At 39.6% G+C, this 20,000-nt stretch overlaps 2 protein-coding genes across 4 annotated transcripts in view; both read left to right on the top strand.

Annotated features, from left to right (window-relative positions):
• Positions 1-20,000, top strand: part of LOC138022717 (protein GPR107-like) — a 28,542-nt gene that overhangs the window by 614 nt on the left and 7,928 nt on the right. Inside the window, exons 3-15 of one of the 3 annotated variants that reach the window (XM_068869679.1) lie at positions 9,478-9,528; positions 10,965-11,071; positions 11,619-12,063; positions 12,100-12,162; positions 13,185-13,286; positions 14,335-14,382; positions 15,310-15,395; positions 15,605-15,680; positions 15,937-16,010; positions 16,665-16,782; positions 16,936-17,005; positions 17,311-17,371; positions 18,078-18,121. In XM_068869679.1, coding sequence (XP_068725780.1) covers positions 9,478-9,528; positions 10,965-11,071; positions 11,619-12,063; positions 12,100-12,162; positions 13,185-13,286; positions 14,335-14,382; positions 15,310-15,395; positions 15,605-15,680; positions 15,937-16,010; positions 16,665-16,782; positions 16,936-17,005; positions 17,311-17,371; positions 18,078-18,121 — 1,345 coding nt within the window. Of the gene's footprint in view, positions 1-9,477; positions 9,529-10,964; positions 11,072-11,618; positions 12,163-13,184; positions 13,287-14,334; positions 14,383-15,309; positions 15,396-15,604; positions 15,681-15,936; positions 16,011-16,664; positions 16,783-16,935; positions 17,006-17,309; positions 17,372-18,077; positions 18,122-20,000 lie in introns of all 3 variants that reach the window. The other 2 variants (XM_068869677.1, XM_068869678.1) reach the window with 2 other exon arrangements.
• LOC138038022 (uncharacterized) lies at positions 2,119-7,302 on the top strand. Its single transcript, XM_068883850.1, has 2 exons — positions 2,119-4,849; positions 6,067-7,302. Exons 1-2 carry the CDS (start codon positions 2,156-2,158, stop codon positions 7,030-7,032), a joined length of 3,660 nt encoding a protein of 1,219 aa, XP_068739951.1. The 5' UTR covers positions 2,119-2,155; the 3' UTR covers positions 7,033-7,302.

The following is a 20,000-nucleotide window of genomic DNA, read 5'->3' as shown; positions in this document are numbered from 1 at the left end:
AATTGTTGAAGCTCTGAGAAACTAAAATTAAAGTTGCCTCAGGAAGCCAACGTATGTCTTGTTTAATCTTACCTTTGCTCCGCACAACTCTAGTGCCTTACCCAGGTCTCTTCACTGACCTTTACCTGGATCAGTTCTACAGTGGTGTTCTCAATGGTATTGAACAGTACCTAATGCTCCCACCACCTGCCTTATCGTATCTTCCACGACTGTTTTAAACCATTTTTGCATTTTTTCCCACACTGTTTTAGGGCTCGTTCGATTGACCCTATTCTGGAATAATAATACGTGGCATGATGGTTAAAATGGTATGTTTGCCACGTTTTGAAGCAGCAAGGATAATAAAATGTGTTTAAAATAGCATTTTAGCCAATGTTTGACAATTTTTATGTGAATCTCCATAAAAACGAGAGATTTCTATTTTCTATTCCATGTATTCCTATTCCGGAATATGGTCAATCGAACGCACCCTTAATTTTGCAACAACATCCACCAACTTTTCCGCCATATTGATTTTGGGTTCAGGTCTTGTTGTTTTCCTGGCTCCACAGCTATGATGCTGGGGTACCAGGCCTCTGATTCCGAGACTGCTTATGATTTTTTTTCAGGTTGTTTTTTTTTTCAATCCGACCGACCGACCCAATGTCAGGAAACACATTCAACGTTATACGAAAAGCAGTAATTCTGATCTGTCTTCAGGACTATTTAGTAGAACTATTTTTGAATTGGTCTAGAGAGGATACAAATGTTCGTAATATGATTTGTAACCCTAGCAAATGCAAGGAACTCATTGCTAGGAAGAAGAACAATAACATACAATATGAGAAAATTTACAATGTCTCACAATGTAACAGTCTGTCTTCACGGGGTGTTACCCTTCAAAGTGCCATGTAACTGCAAGTTCACTGAATATGTAAGACTGAAATTAATCAAAGCAAACAGATGTTTGCATGTTTTAAGGTCCCTTAGAAAGGAGCAATACTCTCAAGTAGAGATGGGCCATTTATTTAAGTCCATAGTTCTACCAAATTTTACATACTGCCTTTCTGTGTACGGAGCATCAGAACCAGATTTGAATATTATACAACATTTTTTAAATCGTTGCTACAAGCACCGCTTTGTTTCTTTTCCCGTTTCTATCCCATTAAGGATCTTTTATATAGACAGGACTGTAAGATTTTAAAGGCTATTACCTCTGTAGATAACCATCCGTTAGGCTCGAATTTACCACATAAAAAGGGGAATAAATATAATCTGAGTAAAAAACAGTGTGCCCTACCCAAGGTTAATACCAAACGATTTATGACATCTTATGTAAACAGACTGATTTTTAAACACAAGATAATGTAGTTTCTATATAGTTTTTATATCATGCATTTGTAGTTTAACTAGTTTAATATTTAGGGTAGATTTTTATTGAGTGTGTCTATAGGTAGGTGATTAGAATGTAACAAAGATAGTACTTTTATCTTTTGGTAATTAAGACTATTATTATTATTATTATTATTATTATTAGTGTCGCGGACGTTAGCGTTACATTGCGTGATTTTGAAACCCGAACTGCCGAACCCTAAGACTTGAAATGTAAGCTATTGGAAATATAATCTCGGTGAACTTTAGACCTTTTTTTGTGCAGTAGGAGAGGAGAGTTTTTTTCAGAGACAACGTGTCAAGCTAGAATCGTAGGAAAATAAATAATTTTAAAATTACATCAAGCTCGTGATTATTTGTCGCGAGACCCGTTCACGACAAAAGTGGCGACCCCGCCAGGACACTGGAAAGCATGGAAGACCTTTACAAATCAATAGAGGCGAAACTACAACTTCTCACCTTTACGAATGGACAGACAAGCGACGCGGTGAAAAAGGAAAACTTTGCATCAGTAGAGAGATTGAAAACAACTTTAGCCAAGAAAGTGGACGAAGTTCATGACCTCAAGGTAAGAGTACAAGAATTGAGGTTCGAAGAGGGGGATGACGGAGAAGAAATCTTAAAATGGAGCACAGACCTTGAAGAAAAATTAAGCGTGTTTGAAAAGGCCATTGACAACCTCGGGTCAAAAATTAAGACGTTCAGGAGCGCGGCGCTCGAAAACGAAAAGAAAAGGGAAGAAGATGAAGCAGCTGTAATTAGAGAAAAGAAATTTCAAGAAGAAATGCGTTTTGAAAAGGAAAAATTAGAGCAGAAACTTAAATACGAGGCGAAAATCGAAGAAAACCGAAAATGCCAGATTAAAGAACAATCAATCAACGCGAAGCTGCCCAAATTACAAATTACAAGGTTCAATGGCACGCATACAGATTGGCTGAGGTTTTGGAACCAGTTCAAAGCAGAAATTGACTCGGCTGATGTGCCCCAAATCACCAAATTTTCTTATCTGACGGAGCTGCTGGAGCCACGGGTTAGAATAACAGTTGACGGCCTACCCTTTACTATAGAAGGCTACGAGAGGGCGAAAAGCATTTTGAACACTAATTATGGAAAGGTTAGCGAAATAGTTAACGCGTATGTAAACAACGTAATGTCTTTGCCCGCTATCCATGGAACGAACCCCAACAAAATCATGGAATTTTACCAGAAGTTGTCCCCAAATCTTCAAGCATTGGAGACTATGGGTAAATTAAAGGAAATCAATGGTTACGTTCGAATGACGCTCGACAAGTTGGAGGGTATAAAAGGTGACCTGGTGCGCACTGATGACAACTGGCAGGAATGGGATTTTCCGAAACTACTTGAAGCCTTGCGCAAGTGGACAGAAAGAAACCCTCCGAAATTGGAAGATAAATATCAGCAAGAAAAACCAACGCTGCCTAAGCCACCTCGATCAAGGACGTACCAGGCCAACCAACAAGACCCCAGAAGAAAGCCATGCGTTTACTGCGATAATTCATCTCACCAGTCCATCAACTGCGATAAAGTCACCACGATACAAGAACGAAGGAGACTGTTGAACGTAAAACAACTTTGTTTCAATTGTACTGGTGCAAATCATAAGGCCTCAGAATGTCGCAGCACTTCCACCTGCAGAATTTGCAAACGGCGTCATCATTCATCTATCTGTGAGAAAACATCTCAACATCAAGAACATATGTTAGTGGCAACCGGAAGAGGCGCGGTTACCTATCCAGTCGTTGTAGTTAACGTGGGAGGGATACATTGTCGTGCCCTACTTGATACCGGTGCTGGGAGCTCATATGCTTCTGCCGCATTACTCGACCGACTAAGGAAACAACCAGTGCGAAAAGAGCTGAAACGAATTGAAATGATGATGCAGGCAACAACAAGAGAGATTGAAATCCATGAAGTCGTCGTTAAGAGCTTATCAGGTGCATTTCAGCTTCGGACCGAGGTAACCAAAGTAAATCGTGGTGTCCTGCTCAGCTTAGGCAACCCGGGATACAAGGACATGATTGGACGATACCATCATCTGAAAGGGGTAGAAATGGACGACATCGATACGAAAAGGGATTTACCAGTTCACCTTATCCTTGGTGCCAGCGAGTACGCTCAAGTCAAAACAGAGACCACACCCAGAATCGGCAAACCCGGAGAACCCATCGCAGAATGGACCCGCCTGGGGTGGACTATCTTGTCACCCGGAAGTGAACCAAATCTCACCAGCATGTTCCTAACACAAACTTCCGCTGTTGACTACGAGAACCTCTGCAGACTTGACGTGCTCGGATTACAAGACCATTCGGTTGGCGATCAAGACCTTGTTTACGAAGAGTTCAAGGAGCAACTCCTAAGGGACCCAGAAGGATGGTACGAGACTGGCTTACTCTGGAAGGGTAACCATTCACCCCTTCCCAACAATAAGCCAGGAAGTCTGAAACGCCTGGAGAACCTCGTAAAGAAACTGGAGAAGCAACCAGGGATGTTGGAAAAGTACGATGAAATCATCCGAGATCAACTAGCCCAAGGAATAGTCGAGAGTGCCGAAGGCGAACCAGAAGGCAAAGAATTCTATATCCCACACAAACCAGTGGTGCGAGAGACGGCGGAGAGCACAAAAATCCGCATTGTTTATGATGCTTCTGCGCGAGCCTACCACCAGGCCCCATCCCTCAATGATTGCCTTGAGACTGGGCCACCATTGCAGAACAAGCTCTGGAGTGTGCTGACAAGGAACCGCTTCCACCCAGTGGCATTAGCTGGAGACCTAAGGCAAGCCTTCTTGCAAGTGCGTATAAGAGAGGAAGACCGAGACGCAATGCGGTTTCATTGGTTGAGAGATTTGGAGAGCAAGGAAGTCGAAACCCTGCGTTTCACACGGGCGCTGTTCGGGATGTCAACGTCGCCATTTCTGTTGGGCGGAGTAATCGAACAGCATCTTAACAACCTCGAACACAAGTATCCAGACACAATAGAGGAAATAAGAAGAAGCCTTTACGTCGATGACCTAATCAGCGGCGATAAAACGATCGCGCGTGCACACCATTTAAAGGAAATGTCCCAGACCATCTTCAGAGAGGCAAAATTCGAGCTACATAAATGGCACTCTAATGTCCCTATCCTGGAGCGGCCAGAATATCGAGAGGAAGGACCAGAAGAGCAGCAGAGTTCTCAAGGATGCGAAGCCCAAACCTACGCCAAAGACCAGTTGGGTGTAAAAGGAGGAGAAACGAAATTACTCGGTGTGCGCTGGAACAAGGCCACGGACAAAATCCAAATCAGCTTTCCGGAAGCGATCGAGAATGTCACCAAGAGAGAAGTCCTGGGGAAGTTAGCAAAGATATATGATCCCTTAGGGTTAGCATCACCCATCACTCTGGAGGGAAAGGTGCTCTACCGACAAGCGTGTGAGCTGCGAATTCCATGGGACCAAGAACTACCAAGGAAACAGACGGCCAGCTGGAAGACGTGGGAGGGAAATCTTCCCGAAATAATTGAAGCACCAAGAAGCATCGTTCAGTACCAGGAAGAAATAACTAGCATTAGCCTCCACGCTTTCGGCGACGCAAGCAGCCAAGGCTTATCAGCAGCAGTATACGCTGTGTCTCATCAACCCTCAGGTATATCACAGGGACTCGTAGCCGCCAAGTCCAGGCTTGCAAAGAAGGGATTAACCATACCGAGGCTTGAACTGGTAGCCGGCCATATGGCTACTAATCTGGTGCACAACGTGAAACAAGCCCTACAAGGATTTCCCGTAACAAGTGTCCATTGCTGGCTAGATAGCAGTGTTGCTCTCCACTGGATCAAGGGTGGTGGGGAGTACAAGCAATTCGTGAGTAATTGGTCCGAAAAATCCAAGACAAGGAATACATTCATTGGCGCCACGTGGGTTCAAAGGAAAACCCTGCCGATCTGGGCAGTCGAGGAGGAAAAGCAGGAGAATGTGCGGATCTGTGGTTTCAAGGACCGTCCTGGTTACCATACCCAGAGAATTGGCCGTCAGACATCGTCACTAGCCCAAGCAAAGAAACTCAAGCTGAGGCAAAAGTGATCAAGGAGGTTCTCGCCGTGGCAATAGCAGACGACAAAGAACTTGACCAGTTATTACAGAAGTGGGATCTTTGGAGGGCGGTTCGAATTTGTTCATGGATAACACGGTTTATCCAAAACTGCAAGTTGAAACATCAACAGAAGATCAGCGGTCCTCTCAACACTGCGGAGATAAACCGTCGGATAGAGTTCTGGGTGCGAGATAGTCAAGTCAGATGCCTGAATACAGCCAGTTTCAAAGAAGATCAGCTACGATTAAACCTTCAGAAGAATGAAGACGGTTTATATGAATGCAGGGGCCGCATTCAAGGAGATTATCCAATCTACTTACCCGAAAGTGCACTGTTCACCAAGAAGCTGGTCATGCACGTGCACACCCAAACCTTGCACGGGGGAGTCGGCATGACGATGGCGAAGGTTCGAGAGAAGTACTGGGTGCCACGGTTACGACGTTTGACAAAGCAAGTGATTAGGGGCTGTCACGGCTGCAAAAGATTTCAAGTGGCGGCACTCCCAAATCCACCGACAGGCAACTTGCCGAAGGAAAGAACAGCTGGATCAGTACCATTCAAGTTCATTGGAGTGGATTTTGCTGGACCAATTAAGTACCTCAGCAAGACCAAAAAGGAAATGAAGGCTTACATTGTTCTTTACGCCTGTAGTCTCACCCGAGCGGTCTACCTGGACCTGTTACCGAGCCAGAGCACTGACGAGTTCCTAAGCAGCTTAAAACGATTTATATCAAGAAGAGGGCGCCCCGAAAAGATCTTTTCAGACAATGGGAAAACCTTTGTGGCAGCAGCGAAGTGGCTGAGGAACGTTATGAAGGATGAAAGGTTGAACGACTTCCTCGCCAGACAAGAAATAACTTGGCAATTCAACCTCAGCCGAGCCCCATGGTGGGGGGGACAATTTGAGAGATTGATCGGCGTAGTGAAGCAGAGTCTGTACAAGTCCATTGGTAATGGGAACCTCAGATGGCACGAACTTGAAGAGGTCATCTTAGATGTGGAGAGAATTGTTAACGACAGACCCCTCGATTATGTGGAGGACGACGTCCAAATGCCGATACTGACCCCCAGCGTTATGCTCTTCGGCCAACCAAATCAACTCCCAGAGGAAGACCCGAGCAACATGGAGGATGATAGCCTCAGAAAACGAGCCAAGTACCTGCGAAGGTGCAAGGAGGTGCTGTGGTTGAGATGGAAAAACGAGTACCTCAAGTCCCTCAGAGAGCGCCACAACCTTAACCAGAAAACCAAAGAAACAGCCTTGACTCCGGGAGACGTTGTACTTATCAAGGGTGAAGAAAGAAATCGAGGATTGTGGAGGCTCGGTGTAGTGGACAAGTTAATCCCTGGTAGAGACGGGATAGTGAGAGCAGTGCGACTGAGGGCTGGAAAATCTTTCCTGGAACGACCAGCTCAACATCTCTATCCACTTGAGCTGTCCTGTAACAGAAACACCCAAGAGGGGACTGCTAGATTGAATGCTCGAGCTTCAGAGTTCCAACCTAGACGTGCTGCAGTCAGTGCCCGTCAGCGCATAGCTGCGATAGCAGAAGATGAACTAAATGAGAACTGAACTTTTCAATGTGATTTAGAGTTGTTAATGTTATCGTTTACCTTGTTCAATTTATATTTGACATCATAAGAGTCAAATAGGGGGAGAGTGTCGCGGACGTTAGCGTTACATTGCGTGATTTTGAAACCCGAACTGCCGAACCCTAAGACTTGAAATGTAAGCTATTGGAAATATAATCTCGGTGAACTTTAGACCTTTTTTTGTGCAGTAGGAGAGGAGAGTTTTTTTCAGAGACAACGTGTCAAGCTAGAATTGTAGGAAAATAAATAATTTTAAAATTACATCAAGCGCGTGATTATTTGTCGCGAGACCCGTTCACGACATTATTATTATTATTATTATTATTATTACTGGGTTGCCTATGGCAAACCCAGTCGAGGTCTGTGTTTAGTTTGTTTGTTTTATTATTTTATTTTATTTTATTTTATTTTTTATTTATTTAATATATATATATTTTTTCCGTGTCGGTTAAAGTCTTTCCTGTCACTCCCCTGGTAAGTGGTGTCTTTGTGTATAGAGCCTTCTGCGCGTATTTTCTTAGGATCGAGAGGGTAGTGGAACTGAGTAGATTTCTCTGGTGGACACAGTAGAATCATTAACTTAGCCTGCAATGGCGTCGAAAGTCATGTAACGCAAATGGCGTTTTAGTGGATCCTTAAACAAAATATACCCTTATGGAGCTCAATAATGGAAAGTAAGTTGGATAAACTAGGCAGGAATCTCAAAAGCGACGAGTACTGGACTTCGACAACAATCTATTGCCCGTCGAGACGAAATCAAAGTGAGCTGTATTTACCTGAAGTACATGGTAATTTGACACGATTGAGTTTCTTGTCTTCACGCACGCAATGAAATAGGAAGAGGTTTTCGCCTCTAAGAGCAAATATGTTGTTTGTTTCAATACATTTTTCGCTGGAAAAGGATTCTGTGGTATTTTCTGCCTTTGTGAATTATAATATCATGTTGTGTATTGAATTTTCGAGCTTAAGGTTGAAATGTGATATGGGAGAAGTTTGTTATTATTGCTCTGTAAGCAGGAAGGGTTCACAGGCCTGTTGGAAGCGTGCTTGAGTTTCAACAAAATGAGCCCCAAAATCAGTGAAAACTTGTGACGCAGATGAATAATAAAGTAGCTGCTATTGCCAAAATGATGGAATTACCTGGTGATAAATAACGTCGTATGCGTCTTGGAGAGTAAATTTTGACTTTGCATAAACAAGAGTTGGGCGATTGTGATCTTTGTTTTGACTTTGCTCATTTCATTGTCAAACTTTATAACACTTGACAGAAAAAGAAACTTACAAAAACCTGGTATCTTGCCATCATTTGACACAGATGCTTCAATGTTTGGCAAGTGCCGTGGTAACTTAATCACGGCGCCCGCTGAATTCCGGCCATGTCACTTTCGATTTTGCAATTTACTTGAACGTAGCAAAAATCTCCCGAAATGTTTGTCGCTGATAGTAACTTTTTATATTCTATATTCACGGTTCAAAATTAATGTTGTTTTCATGTCGTAAATATTTTATTCTCGATCGACTGTCCTGGAACCTTCCTTCCACTCTTTCTAAAAACTGTGTATCAATAGTTATTTGCTTTTTCATCAATATTTGTTTTGTATAAAGCAAGCTAACAAAATCTGTACCTTGCTGAGTTCGCATTTGTTAGTGTTAATAGTATTTTCGGTCAGATGCTTCTGTTTTTTTTGAGGGGTTTATTGTTTTGGTCTCCCATCCTAACACTAACCCCGCTGAACGGGGCTTAACTTCAGTGAAGTTTAGTATTACAAAGCTGTCAGATGCTCAGAGGGCACACTTGTGGTGAAAAGAAGTTGTGAGGGAACTTGAAAATTATCAACATGTCAGCCCAGAAGCCAATGTTTCTCGCTTCTCTTTTATTTCTTATTCTTCAGAGACTGGAATGCTGTATTTCAATACCACACAATTCAGTGCCTTCTGATTTTCTGTAGCACGTACCACAGGCAACCCAGTGTATGCTTCACGGAAGCATCTTGTTGTTATTATTATTATTATTATTATTATTATTATTATTATTATTGTTAGATGCCTGGACTAATCAATGTAAGCGGCGGTGACTCTTGTCTTTTATAAGGGTTTGAGTGAAAATAAAGGCAGAGTAGCCAGCGGTGAGACAAAAAAATTTCTGACAAACAGATGGAGGTATACAGCCAGTGACCCGCTTCTAATGAAACCCCTGAGTGCAAGGCTTTGTTTGTAAACCCGTGGCTTCTGGCCAACATTCCTTTTAGGATCTTCAGAGTGCTAGGAAGTTTTTCCCTTAGCGTTAACAGAACCATAAAGTGTTTTTTAATCTTGCATTTTTCACTGTGTCTGTGAGATTCTTTTATAAACTTTTGCTGATGTTTGCAGAAAAAAATTGATATCAGGGGCAATAAATTTAAATGTAAACTAACTTTTGTTTTAGTTTGGATTTTCCTTGGAGAAGACGGGAAGTGATGGAATCTCACCGTACATGGTATGAACAGTTCGTATGGTTATTGTTATAATTCTTTGTTGCTTTCTAATTCAGTGGCTTCTTGTACACTGTATGTGGGAGAAATGACGTTATGACACATTGTCATCATCTTGGAGAAACCGCTTGTAAAAAAACACATAACCATTCACAGAACAATTGGCAAAATGCTGTATGAAGTGGTTTTCAGAATCTCTCAGAGAAAAGAAATTAAAAAGCCACAAATAGGTGGACAAGTCACAGCTACATCACATGCAGAGCAGGAAAATGGTGAATAATTTGAAAAAGTGGCAGGATGAGCCTGACATTAAAGGAGAGCGGTGTCTGACACTTGCCAACTGCAGACCGTGGACTGCAGACTAACCCTGCATCACAGTTATTGAAAGTTAACCGCTCAAAAATGGCTCCTGAGCCTTAAATACTGTTTATCAGCACTGTATGAAATGGGTGTTTAGCTTAAATACTGCTTATCAGCGCTATTTGCAGGCAGCCAGCAGTCTGCCTTTTGCAGTTGTCATACACCAGAAGAAGAAAATCAAGAAGTTCGAACTTCAAGATTCTGTTGCGCTGAAAATTAGTAAAATGGAAAAGGAAACGCCCCTTCGTCCAACTCAAATTGAAGAACTTGAAGGGGACTGTGCCAAAATAGTTTAGCACTCAGCAAAATTGAAAAAAAGGAACAAATATTTTATTTCATAATTCAAAAGAAGTAACACTTTCAAGAGCCTACAAAATGGCTTCTACTCAATAGATTATTAAACCCTTTTTCCTGACTTTTCAAAGTTTTGTCTTAAATACTTGCCTTTGATTATTACGAATTTAAAGTAAGCAAAAGATAGAGGAAATAACTAAGCAAATTAAAAATCAACAAGACATCATGTATGTTTCAGTTCTTTTACTCCTTGGACGATAATTCAGTAGTTGCCCTCTGCCATCCTAAGGAGACTCATCAATTGATAAACAATGTCCTAAAAAGCTCTGAGAAAGAAAAGTAGAATTGGTTGTCATGCACTGTATGCCTAACCCCAATCTTAATGCTAACCATTTAAAATCAGTGCCTAGACTTAACAACCATTGGGGTATTATAAAATACTCATGAAAATCTAAGCTGCACTAAGTTCATCCCCTTTCCTCTAGGACCAATTTACTAACCAATATATTACACGTACTTACTAATAATTGATGGGTTTTTGTTGATGTTTCCTACTATCAATTTCAACCCAGTTTAAAATAAAATGACCTAGGTTGAAACAAAATGACCTAGTTTGCACCTGCAACATACGCGTACAGTATTATCTGGCCACTGGCAATTTAATTTTGTAAGTTTTCTTAAATTTTTAGACCTTACTGCTCCTGCTCATTCTACCAATAATATTTAGTACTTGACAATATTTAAATTATTTTGACAGTTACATGTATGTAAGTTTTTTTACTTTCAGGAACAACATAGTGAAAAGTGCATTCTCACCAAAAATGCATCTGCATTGTTCATACCTGGCAATCAAATATCACTGGCAATTATCACGTTTGATCTGGAGAATAGACAGTATGTTGCACATTTCATTACCTTGACGTTATTTTGGTACATTAGGAAAGCTAAATTGATTGAAAGGCTGGTCAGTTGTAAGCATAACCATTTCAACTGGTTTGGCTGGTTGTACACCTGCGTATGCAAAAGACAGAAAAAGAATGGTTGTCAAACTATTGTTTTCTCACAGTGTTTTCACCTTGCTGCCTAAATTTTTTGTGATGTCTTGTGGAGTCGCACTGTTTATTGCTAAAACTGTTGCATCAATTTGATGAAATTCTGAAGAATGTTACTGTAACAGTATACGTTTACACTTCCATGAAGCATTCTGCCCTTCAATTAGTTACAGTTCTGTTGCATATTTATATTGTAAGAGGTATTACTCTCTCTTATCTTTTAGCATTTTATTTGACCTTACATGTAACTGCAATATTATTTCATTTGTAGTCCCCAATTGATAGGACCTGCACATCTCTGGTAGAATTATACTCATTCAAATCTTTTTCAAACAGTACTGTCAAGTAAAAGTACTATTAATCGCAGGCATTTTGTGTTTTTGTTATAGTCTAGTGATAAGCACGTCTGGCAGAGATTTCCAAAACTTGACCATTGTTGACAAGTCTATTCATCAAAAAATGGTAGCTATGGCAACAACAACTTTACCTGTGTCCTCCTTGGCCAAAAGTAGCACGTTAGCCCATGTTGCAACGAGCCATAATTCAGGACCACCAAAAGATTCTACCATTATCAATATCTCAAAGAGCAGTAAGACCACATCTACGGCTGAGAAAAAATTACCTGTAACTGTACCCACTGCTGTAGAAAATGGCATGCATACAAATCTGCCAGCATCTACAATATCTTCAGAAAATGTGACTACTTCTCCAGTGGATCATGAAAATGTTACAAGTTCTCCACCAAGCAGCAGATCAGATAATAATAGCCCTACTGCCACTCATTCTTCTGCTGGTTCACCCACACAACAGAGGAGACGTCGAAAACGAGGACTTCCTGAAATAACCCAATCCTCTCTTGGTAGAAGTAAAGTTCAAACCTTGCCCTTACACAGAGTGAAAAACAATGTATCACAGTACAGATACTCTGGCAATGTAAGTAATGCTGATTTTCTTGACTGTATTATTCTGTTTAACTTAATGGTGGCATTCTTTTGCATCAATAACTTCAATAATTAATTTGCTATTACTGGTAATTTTTAGTTGACAAGTAGTGCTTTTATTTGTGGCACGTAGTCTCACTTGCCAGTTATGAGTACCAACAAATGTTTTATATACTATTTAAAAATGTCTTTTGTACAGACTAATTAAAAAATAAAATAATTATGTAGAACAGTAAATTATCATCATTTATTTTGTCATAAAAATGAACACAAAATTCAGGCAGTAGGAGAAAAAAGGGAACTTATGGTTCAAAGAGGAAGTTCAAGTCTTTTTTCCATAATGTCATTTGCTACATGTAGGTCAGCTCTGAAGGTGGACTATCAGTAGAAACTGAGGAGCAAGCACTTTTACTTCCTGTCATTTGTCACTTCTCAGTTTATACACGTATATATTACAGGTCAATTTTTAAATGAGCGAATGTGAGAGAACGTTTTAACACAAATCAAATGCTGTCAGTCAATAAATTATTTGACTCTGTGGCTGTGTGATGCAGCTCAAGTCAAATACCCACTTTTCACCCTTGCTCACCAGAGTCTCCAGTACATGTAGCTCAGTGGTTAGAGCATCCATACTAGATCACGGAGGGTCGTGGGGTCGAATCCCATCTGGGGCTCAGATTTTTCCGAGTTCCCAGTGGGTTCAATTGTAACACCTTTAATTTTTAAATGAGTGCAGAAAAAGGAGCAAAGAGCAAGCTAGGCAAGCATGCATTAGTTGATAGAACTTGGACATAAAAGCTGTAAAATCCTCATAAGAACCAACTGAACTAAACTCATTCTGGTGCTTCCATCTTTCTAATAATTATTGCCAATTATTTTGCAAATTATGGAAGCAATGTGACACCACAGGGCACGACAAGGGGGATCACTTCTAGCTACAGCACTTTAGCCCTTTGTACCTGTAGGCCTTAATTCATAATTGTTATTATTGATTTCAAGCTTGATCCTTTGCAGTTTGTTGTACAAATCAAGAGTAAGGCTGAGGAGGGTTTATATAACCTTTATTTTCACAACTGTCCTTCTCCTAAAGCAAAAGAAATGCAAGTGACAATACAGGTAAAGAGAGCTTTTGAACTTTCTCAGGGACGGATAGATAGAATTCCTTATTATACATGTAAGTAGTGAACATTGGGAAGTCAGAGGAAAGTTACCAGGCTTTCCCTAATGCACAAGACCCTTCACAACAAACCATTGATCAACATGCCACTAATATATACAGTATATCCCCAACGAACCTTGCCAGAAGTCAAGGGGATCCCATTCGAGTAAATTTCTGGCACAGCAATTGTGATGAGTATAAAATACAGCTTTTGGCTACGCACAATCCATTGGTTGGAATAAAGTCAGTCTTTCATGATAACAGTGCTTTTAAAGTGAAAGTACTGCACTTAGACCAGTCCCTGCAGACCACCCGCCGTGCGTTATGTCTTTTGTCAAGATTTTGCGGGATCTAGTATGTAGATGTACAATGTACATGTAGAGGAAAGGAAATTTCATGGTATTTTATAATCTGACTAAATTTGAAATAAATACATGTATTTAATCGTAGACAAAGAGCTGAATTTTTCTTATTCATATGGTGCTTTATTGGCCAAATTTCAGCCTGTTGTTCTTAATCCACTTGTTCTTATATGTGGGTGTTTACTGTACCTTCATTATACATCTTCACATACATTTTCATTTCACGTTTACACAGACATTGTACAGTGTCAGCCTATTTTTCTTTTTCCAATATTTGGGAGACCTATCTTGATTACATGTAGCTTTATTTATAGTTATTTTGGGCTCCCATATGTGTACCTTTCAGTATTAAAATTCATTTTTTTAATATTTATTTTTAATTGATGGTATAAAAAATAGTAATTATTTATTATATATATAATTGTTGTGGTAATGTTACAGTGTATCTGAATTAAAATAATGTCAGTTGTGCCCTATCTATATACTCTCTATTATGTTGCAATAAGAACTTAAGCCCTTGGTAGAATTTTATTGGAAATACATACATTGTACATTTAGGCACTTAATTTACCTCCTGCCCACTCACCTTTTTTAAAAATTCAAAACCTTGATGTTTTAAAATATTTTCAATGCTCTTTAACAGATTGACATTCAAGAGAAAAATGTTGATAACTATTTGTCTGCTGGAGAGGTGAGATGTCCATTTCTGTTCAAGAATCATCTTTAAATTTGTTATTGCAATAATGAATACCATATTTACCCGTGTATAAGTCGACCTTTTATGGCCTCAAAAGAAGCTCCAAAAATCGCCCTCGACTTATACACGGGTCAAAGATTTTGATCCAAGTTCCAGCTAAGTAATTTATTGTCTTGGGCATAACGAATGCAGTGGACAAAAGCGAACAAAAAACTTCAAAATGAATGACAAAATACTTCAAAACGAATGTAAGCAATTCCAGTTGAAATGAAAAAGGATTTGTCCAACTCTAAATGTTGAAGATACTCACAAGCACAAATATGAAATAGACACTGGAATTTGTCTTGTGCTTATCCTCAAAAGCCCTTTATCCTTGAACAACGAAACAGGTTAGTTTGAGGTTTACATGTTTGATTTTCTGAGGACTTTTTCGAAACTCAAGGACAAAATGCCCGCATATACAACAGATGCTGAACCACAAAACTATTAAGCACTTGAGGCCCTGATTTTTTTGTGTGTCCACATTTCCAGAAATCGAAGAATACAAGATTAGTGTCCCATGAACATTTAACAAAGAAATTAAGAAATTGCTTTTTTGGCCATCAAAAATGGGGGATCGACTTTTACATGGGTAAATACGGTAATTGTTAGTAATGAATTAACATTTTGATCAGATTTCTGTATGTACTGTAAATGTTTCCTTTCTTTGAGGCATTCTGGGTTTGCATTGTTGGAAATACCTGTAAATCATGCCTTTTTTGTATTCCATGAAATGTGTGTAACAATATGTGTCCTCTTAAAAAGAGGACACTGAAACATGGATGGTCACATGGATGGCTGAACCTCTTCAACTTTGTCAATGTGACCTCTTCATCTAAAGAATATGCAACATTAAGACCCAAATGTTTGTCTCCATTACAGGAACCATTACCCTACATGTTTGGTGTACTTTCTGTCATCTTCTTTGGGACTGCCATTTACTGGCTGCATTTGCTAAGAAAGAATAAGTAAGTTGCTCAATGTTTGTTTATTTTTATATGGAATTTGGAGGAGGTCATGCAAACTGACTTCATTGCGGTATTGTGATCTAAACGTAATAATTATAAATTATAATGATATCAGAACCTTTGATTGAATTTTACTATCAGACTTAGTCTAGTCCTTCTCCCTTAAGATGCAGCTTTTTAACCTGTGATTGCTTTAATTTAACCTTCAGGGAATTTACGTACAAAGTCCATTACATGATGTTTGTGCTGGTTTTGTTGAAGTCTCTAGATCTGATGTTTCAGTCGGTAGGTCCAGACTGTGTGAAGTCGTGCATGTGTGAGTGTGTGTATTTTAAGGTGGCTGAACACAGTTTTTGGTACCTATTTGTCATTTACCTTTTTCTCCAAAACCCTTGATCCTTTGGTCGCCAAAAATGGTAGTTAAGCTGACGTATATGCCGTTGCCATGGTATTTTTTAAACCACATGCGTCTAATAGTGATGATTAATATTGGCACCTGGCTGGAAAAGTTGTTGATTGTGGACTTTTTGACATTTACCAGGTTAATTATCACTTTATCAGCATTGAGGGAAAATCTCCACAATCTTGGGAAGTGCTGTACTACATCACTCATCTGTAAGTAATGAGAAAAAAGTCACTTTTAAAAAAGCAAGTTAAAAGGAAAAATTAGTATTTCAAAACTGATAATGATTTGAGGTGATGTTTACCAATAAAGTTGATCACAAACTCACAACAATCTACTGTACATTGTTTTTCAGTGTTTTTGGCTCACTGAACATTCACATGTTCACAACAGTCTGTGCTCAAAGTAACAATAACTTGATAATACTATGTTTACCCTCATTTATCTTGCAAGTCACATACTTGGACCACAGCTTGTGTACATTGATGTTTAGTTTTCAGGAATGACCATAATGATTGTTCAAACTTTGTCACTAGCAATACATTGTGTGTCACTCTTGTGTTGCTAAGGTCAGTCACTGTATTCATCCTGGTTCATAAAAAGCACCTCTACAGTTGGACTTCACACCTTTTGTTCAACGTTTGTTGTGAGGCAGAGGAATGTCTTTCTCAGCCTACCTTTTGGTCAAATGATCAAAGCCATTCAACATGCCTTAACCTTTTCCTGCCCAGGGGGCCCCCCATTGTTGAGTGAAATTGTATGCCATTAGACTGAGTAAAATCTATAAGTGTCACTCTTGGGCAGTAAAGGGTTAACTAGTTCAAACATTTCTCCAAATGCATATATGTCCATATGGGTTTTTACAGGTTAAAGGGAGCTCTCTTGTTCACAACCATTGTGCTAATTGGCACAGGGTACTTCTTCATCAAACACGTCCTGTCAGACCGAGACAAGAAGATTTTCCTGATTGTTATACCACTACAGGTACAATCAACTTGCGTCTTGAATTGGTGTATACAGTTTGTTTAATATTATTTTTCAGAACCCTTTTCGCTGACATTATGGGAATTGTGAAAATTAAAAACTTCATTGGGAGCTTGAAGAGTAACTTTATGTATTTTGCTTGCCTGTGCACAGATTTTAGCAAACACAGCTCAGATTGTGATGGAGTCCACAGAAGAAGCTAACACGCTGTATACAACATGGATATCCTTTAATTAGTACATGTAAATTAAATAAGATTATTGTCACTCGAAGCAAGTGCATCTGTGAGTTTTTTCAATATTGACTTCAAAATCAAGTTAATAGGGATGATGATGATTGCAATGTACATTGTATATACCGGTACTCTAGTCCGAGGAATCACAAAACCAATTGAAAAACAAGTCCTCAGGTCTACATTTTTTTGCTACTACATGTACTTGTTGAGATAAGTGCATTGAAGTAATGAAGTAAAGATTTTTTGTATGCATTGGATGTCAATGCAGATAATTTTTCTTGACTCTTAACACAAAGAACTCTTTATTTTGGTGGACTTGATGTGCTGTGGTGCAATTCTATTTCCTGTTGTGTGGTATGTACATGTATGTAATTTGATGTCTGTTTACTTGCTCCAAAAGTTACAATGTAAACGTGAGACAAAGTTAAAATTGATAATGATTTTGTTGGTGAATGGGAATTACTTGGGAAAATTTAAAGTGCTTTTTAAACAGTTTCTAAGTTGAACATTTCCACCTTCTGTTTGGCCTGCTCTACTACATGTACTTAGCCATAGGAGACTTGTGCAAGTTAGGCCCGTAAAATACTTGTTGGTTCAGGTTACATAAATCCTGCATGATGATGATGTTAAGGCAGCGTTTACACGAATGCGGTTTCATATCGACACGGTTTCACTACTTTGAAACTGCGTCAAAATCGATGCGGTTTGGAAGTGTTTACACAAAACTGTTGTCGGCAGAAACTCCAAGTCGTGATGTTATGTAAGAGCGCTGCACTACGTGCTAAATTCACCATTTTGGATCGAACAGTGCAAATTTCGCGCCAAATAGTAACCGCATTCAAATCGATACGGTTTCGCCGTTTACAAGACAGATGAAACCACTTTTGGCAGCGGTTTCAAATCGACACGGTTTTGGCAACAGTTTCAGTCGGTGTCGTGTAAACAGAAGGTGTAACCGCATCGAAAACGATACGGTTGTTAATGAAACTGCGTTCGTGTAAATGCTGCCTAAAAGAACAGCAAGTGTTAAAATATTTTGACATTCTTTATTGGGTTTCAGGTCAATAAGACATTTACAAGAAGGGTCACAAACAGATGGCAAAGGTATTGTGCGTTACCGTCATTGCTGGGAATGTTATTGTTTTTCTTTTTCTAATAGTTAAGCCTTTAGTCTACAATCCTTGACAAAATTCTCAAGGGACGCGTTTTACTTCCTTCATGTGAACAAATTATTTCCACATGAAGTAAATCCCTCTTGTTGCAGATCGCCCTTTCCCCCCAGACAATGTTGAGGGACAACTTGATTATTTCCACTTCTTTACAAACAATGTTAGGGAATTTTAGCAAGGACGACGGCAACATTAACTACCATGTCACTTAAAAATGTAACTTAGTGCTATCGTAATTAGTATTTCGGGATTATTCCATCTTGTTCACCTTGAACCATAGGGGCAAACTGTCATATAACTGGATATATTATCCAACTGCATTAGTTATTGTACAAAAAACGCATGAAACGAGTACAAATATCCCACGATATTGTACAGTTAGTTATTGTACACTTGGTTATTGTACAGTAGAGAACCGGTTTGACTAGTTTGGATGCTGGCGTTGCCCCGCAATCAGTCACATGTTCTTGGTTGTGTACAAGTTATTTGTTAAAAAATTTAGTGCAAAAAAGTTGGATAATAAATACAGTGGAACCCCACTTTTTTTTGGCCCGGCAAAACGGCGAAACTTTCTCTTATAGAAAACCCTTGTTAATGCAGTCACTTGTTAATTAATACAGCCATCAGCCTCAATTTTAAATCCCAAGCCGTAGAATCCTCTTTAATTTTACTCTGTTAATACGGCCACTCGTGCTAAATTCAGAAAACCAAAACACCTTTCAATTTCATTGCCCTTTGTTATTTACCACTGTAATCGAACAGCCATTTACTTTACAAAGTACTGTCAGCAACACTCTTCCCTGTTTTCATTACAAACATGATCAGTAAGGCAAATCGCGAAGGGATTAAGTCATTGTGCTTTCATGAAAAACACGATTGATACTGAAGTCTTTCGGTTAGGTAATTACGGCGGCTTCCTCTTTTTAGAAGCATAGTAAGCTGGGCCTGTTCTTGTATTGATGTTAGGCTCAGAACTTACAGTATACTTAACAATTTTAAGCGTTTGGAAGTGCAAATGCGATATTTGTCATTACGGCCCTTTAGTCATGAATTTCACCCTACCCTGGTAGTGCGGCCACCCCGTTAATACGGCCAATTTTTTTGGGCCAGTTGATGACTGTGTTAACGGGGTTCCACTGTAGCTTATTAGATGTGTAGTATTGCTGACTATTTTCACTCGTTGTTTGTATTTTGACTCGCCCTAGTGGGCTTGTCAAAATACAGTACAACTAGTAAAAATACTCAGCAGTACTACGCACCAAAACATCTAATAAGATATAACTGAATTTATTGGAACGGTTCTGAAGTTAAGATAAAAAGTGAGCGATTTCCTGTTTTATGCTCACGTTGTCGTCAAAACCTGAAATTTGGTGATTTTATGTTGTTGTTTTGTGGATGACAGCAAAAAATGCACTTCAATGCGTGCTGCACTTGTTTTCCTTCCTTTGCCAATGTTATTCTTGCTTTGTGGTGTTGTCGTTGCCGTAGCCGGTGTCGTTGCTAAAACTCCCCATTGCTTTGGGTGGGGAAAGGGGAAGACAGCGTGTATTGTTCAAGGCCGTTGTTGAAATTATTGTCCAAAAGGACGGAACTTGAAAAGTCTTATTTTTTTCTGTCCAGGTCCCAGTTGTTCAAACAATGGATAGCGCTATCCGCCGGATAAATTACTATCCGGTGGATAAGTCATAGCGAAATCAGTTGCGATATCCATTGGATAGTGATTTATCCGGTGGATAACGTTATCCACATTTTGAACAACTCGGGCCAGGATTGTAGCTGTTGTGTGCAGTGCTGTAGCTCTCTGGGTTTTTGCC

Source organism: Montipora capricornis, chromosome 2 (assembly GCF_036669925.1).
Source record: "Montipora capricornis isolate CH-2021 chromosome 2, ASM3666992v2, whole genome shotgun sequence".
Classification (NCBI taxonomy): domain Eukaryota; kingdom Metazoa; phylum Cnidaria; class Anthozoa; order Scleractinia; family Acroporidae; genus Montipora; species Montipora capricornis.
This window is presented reverse-complemented; position numbering and strand designations above follow the sequence as displayed.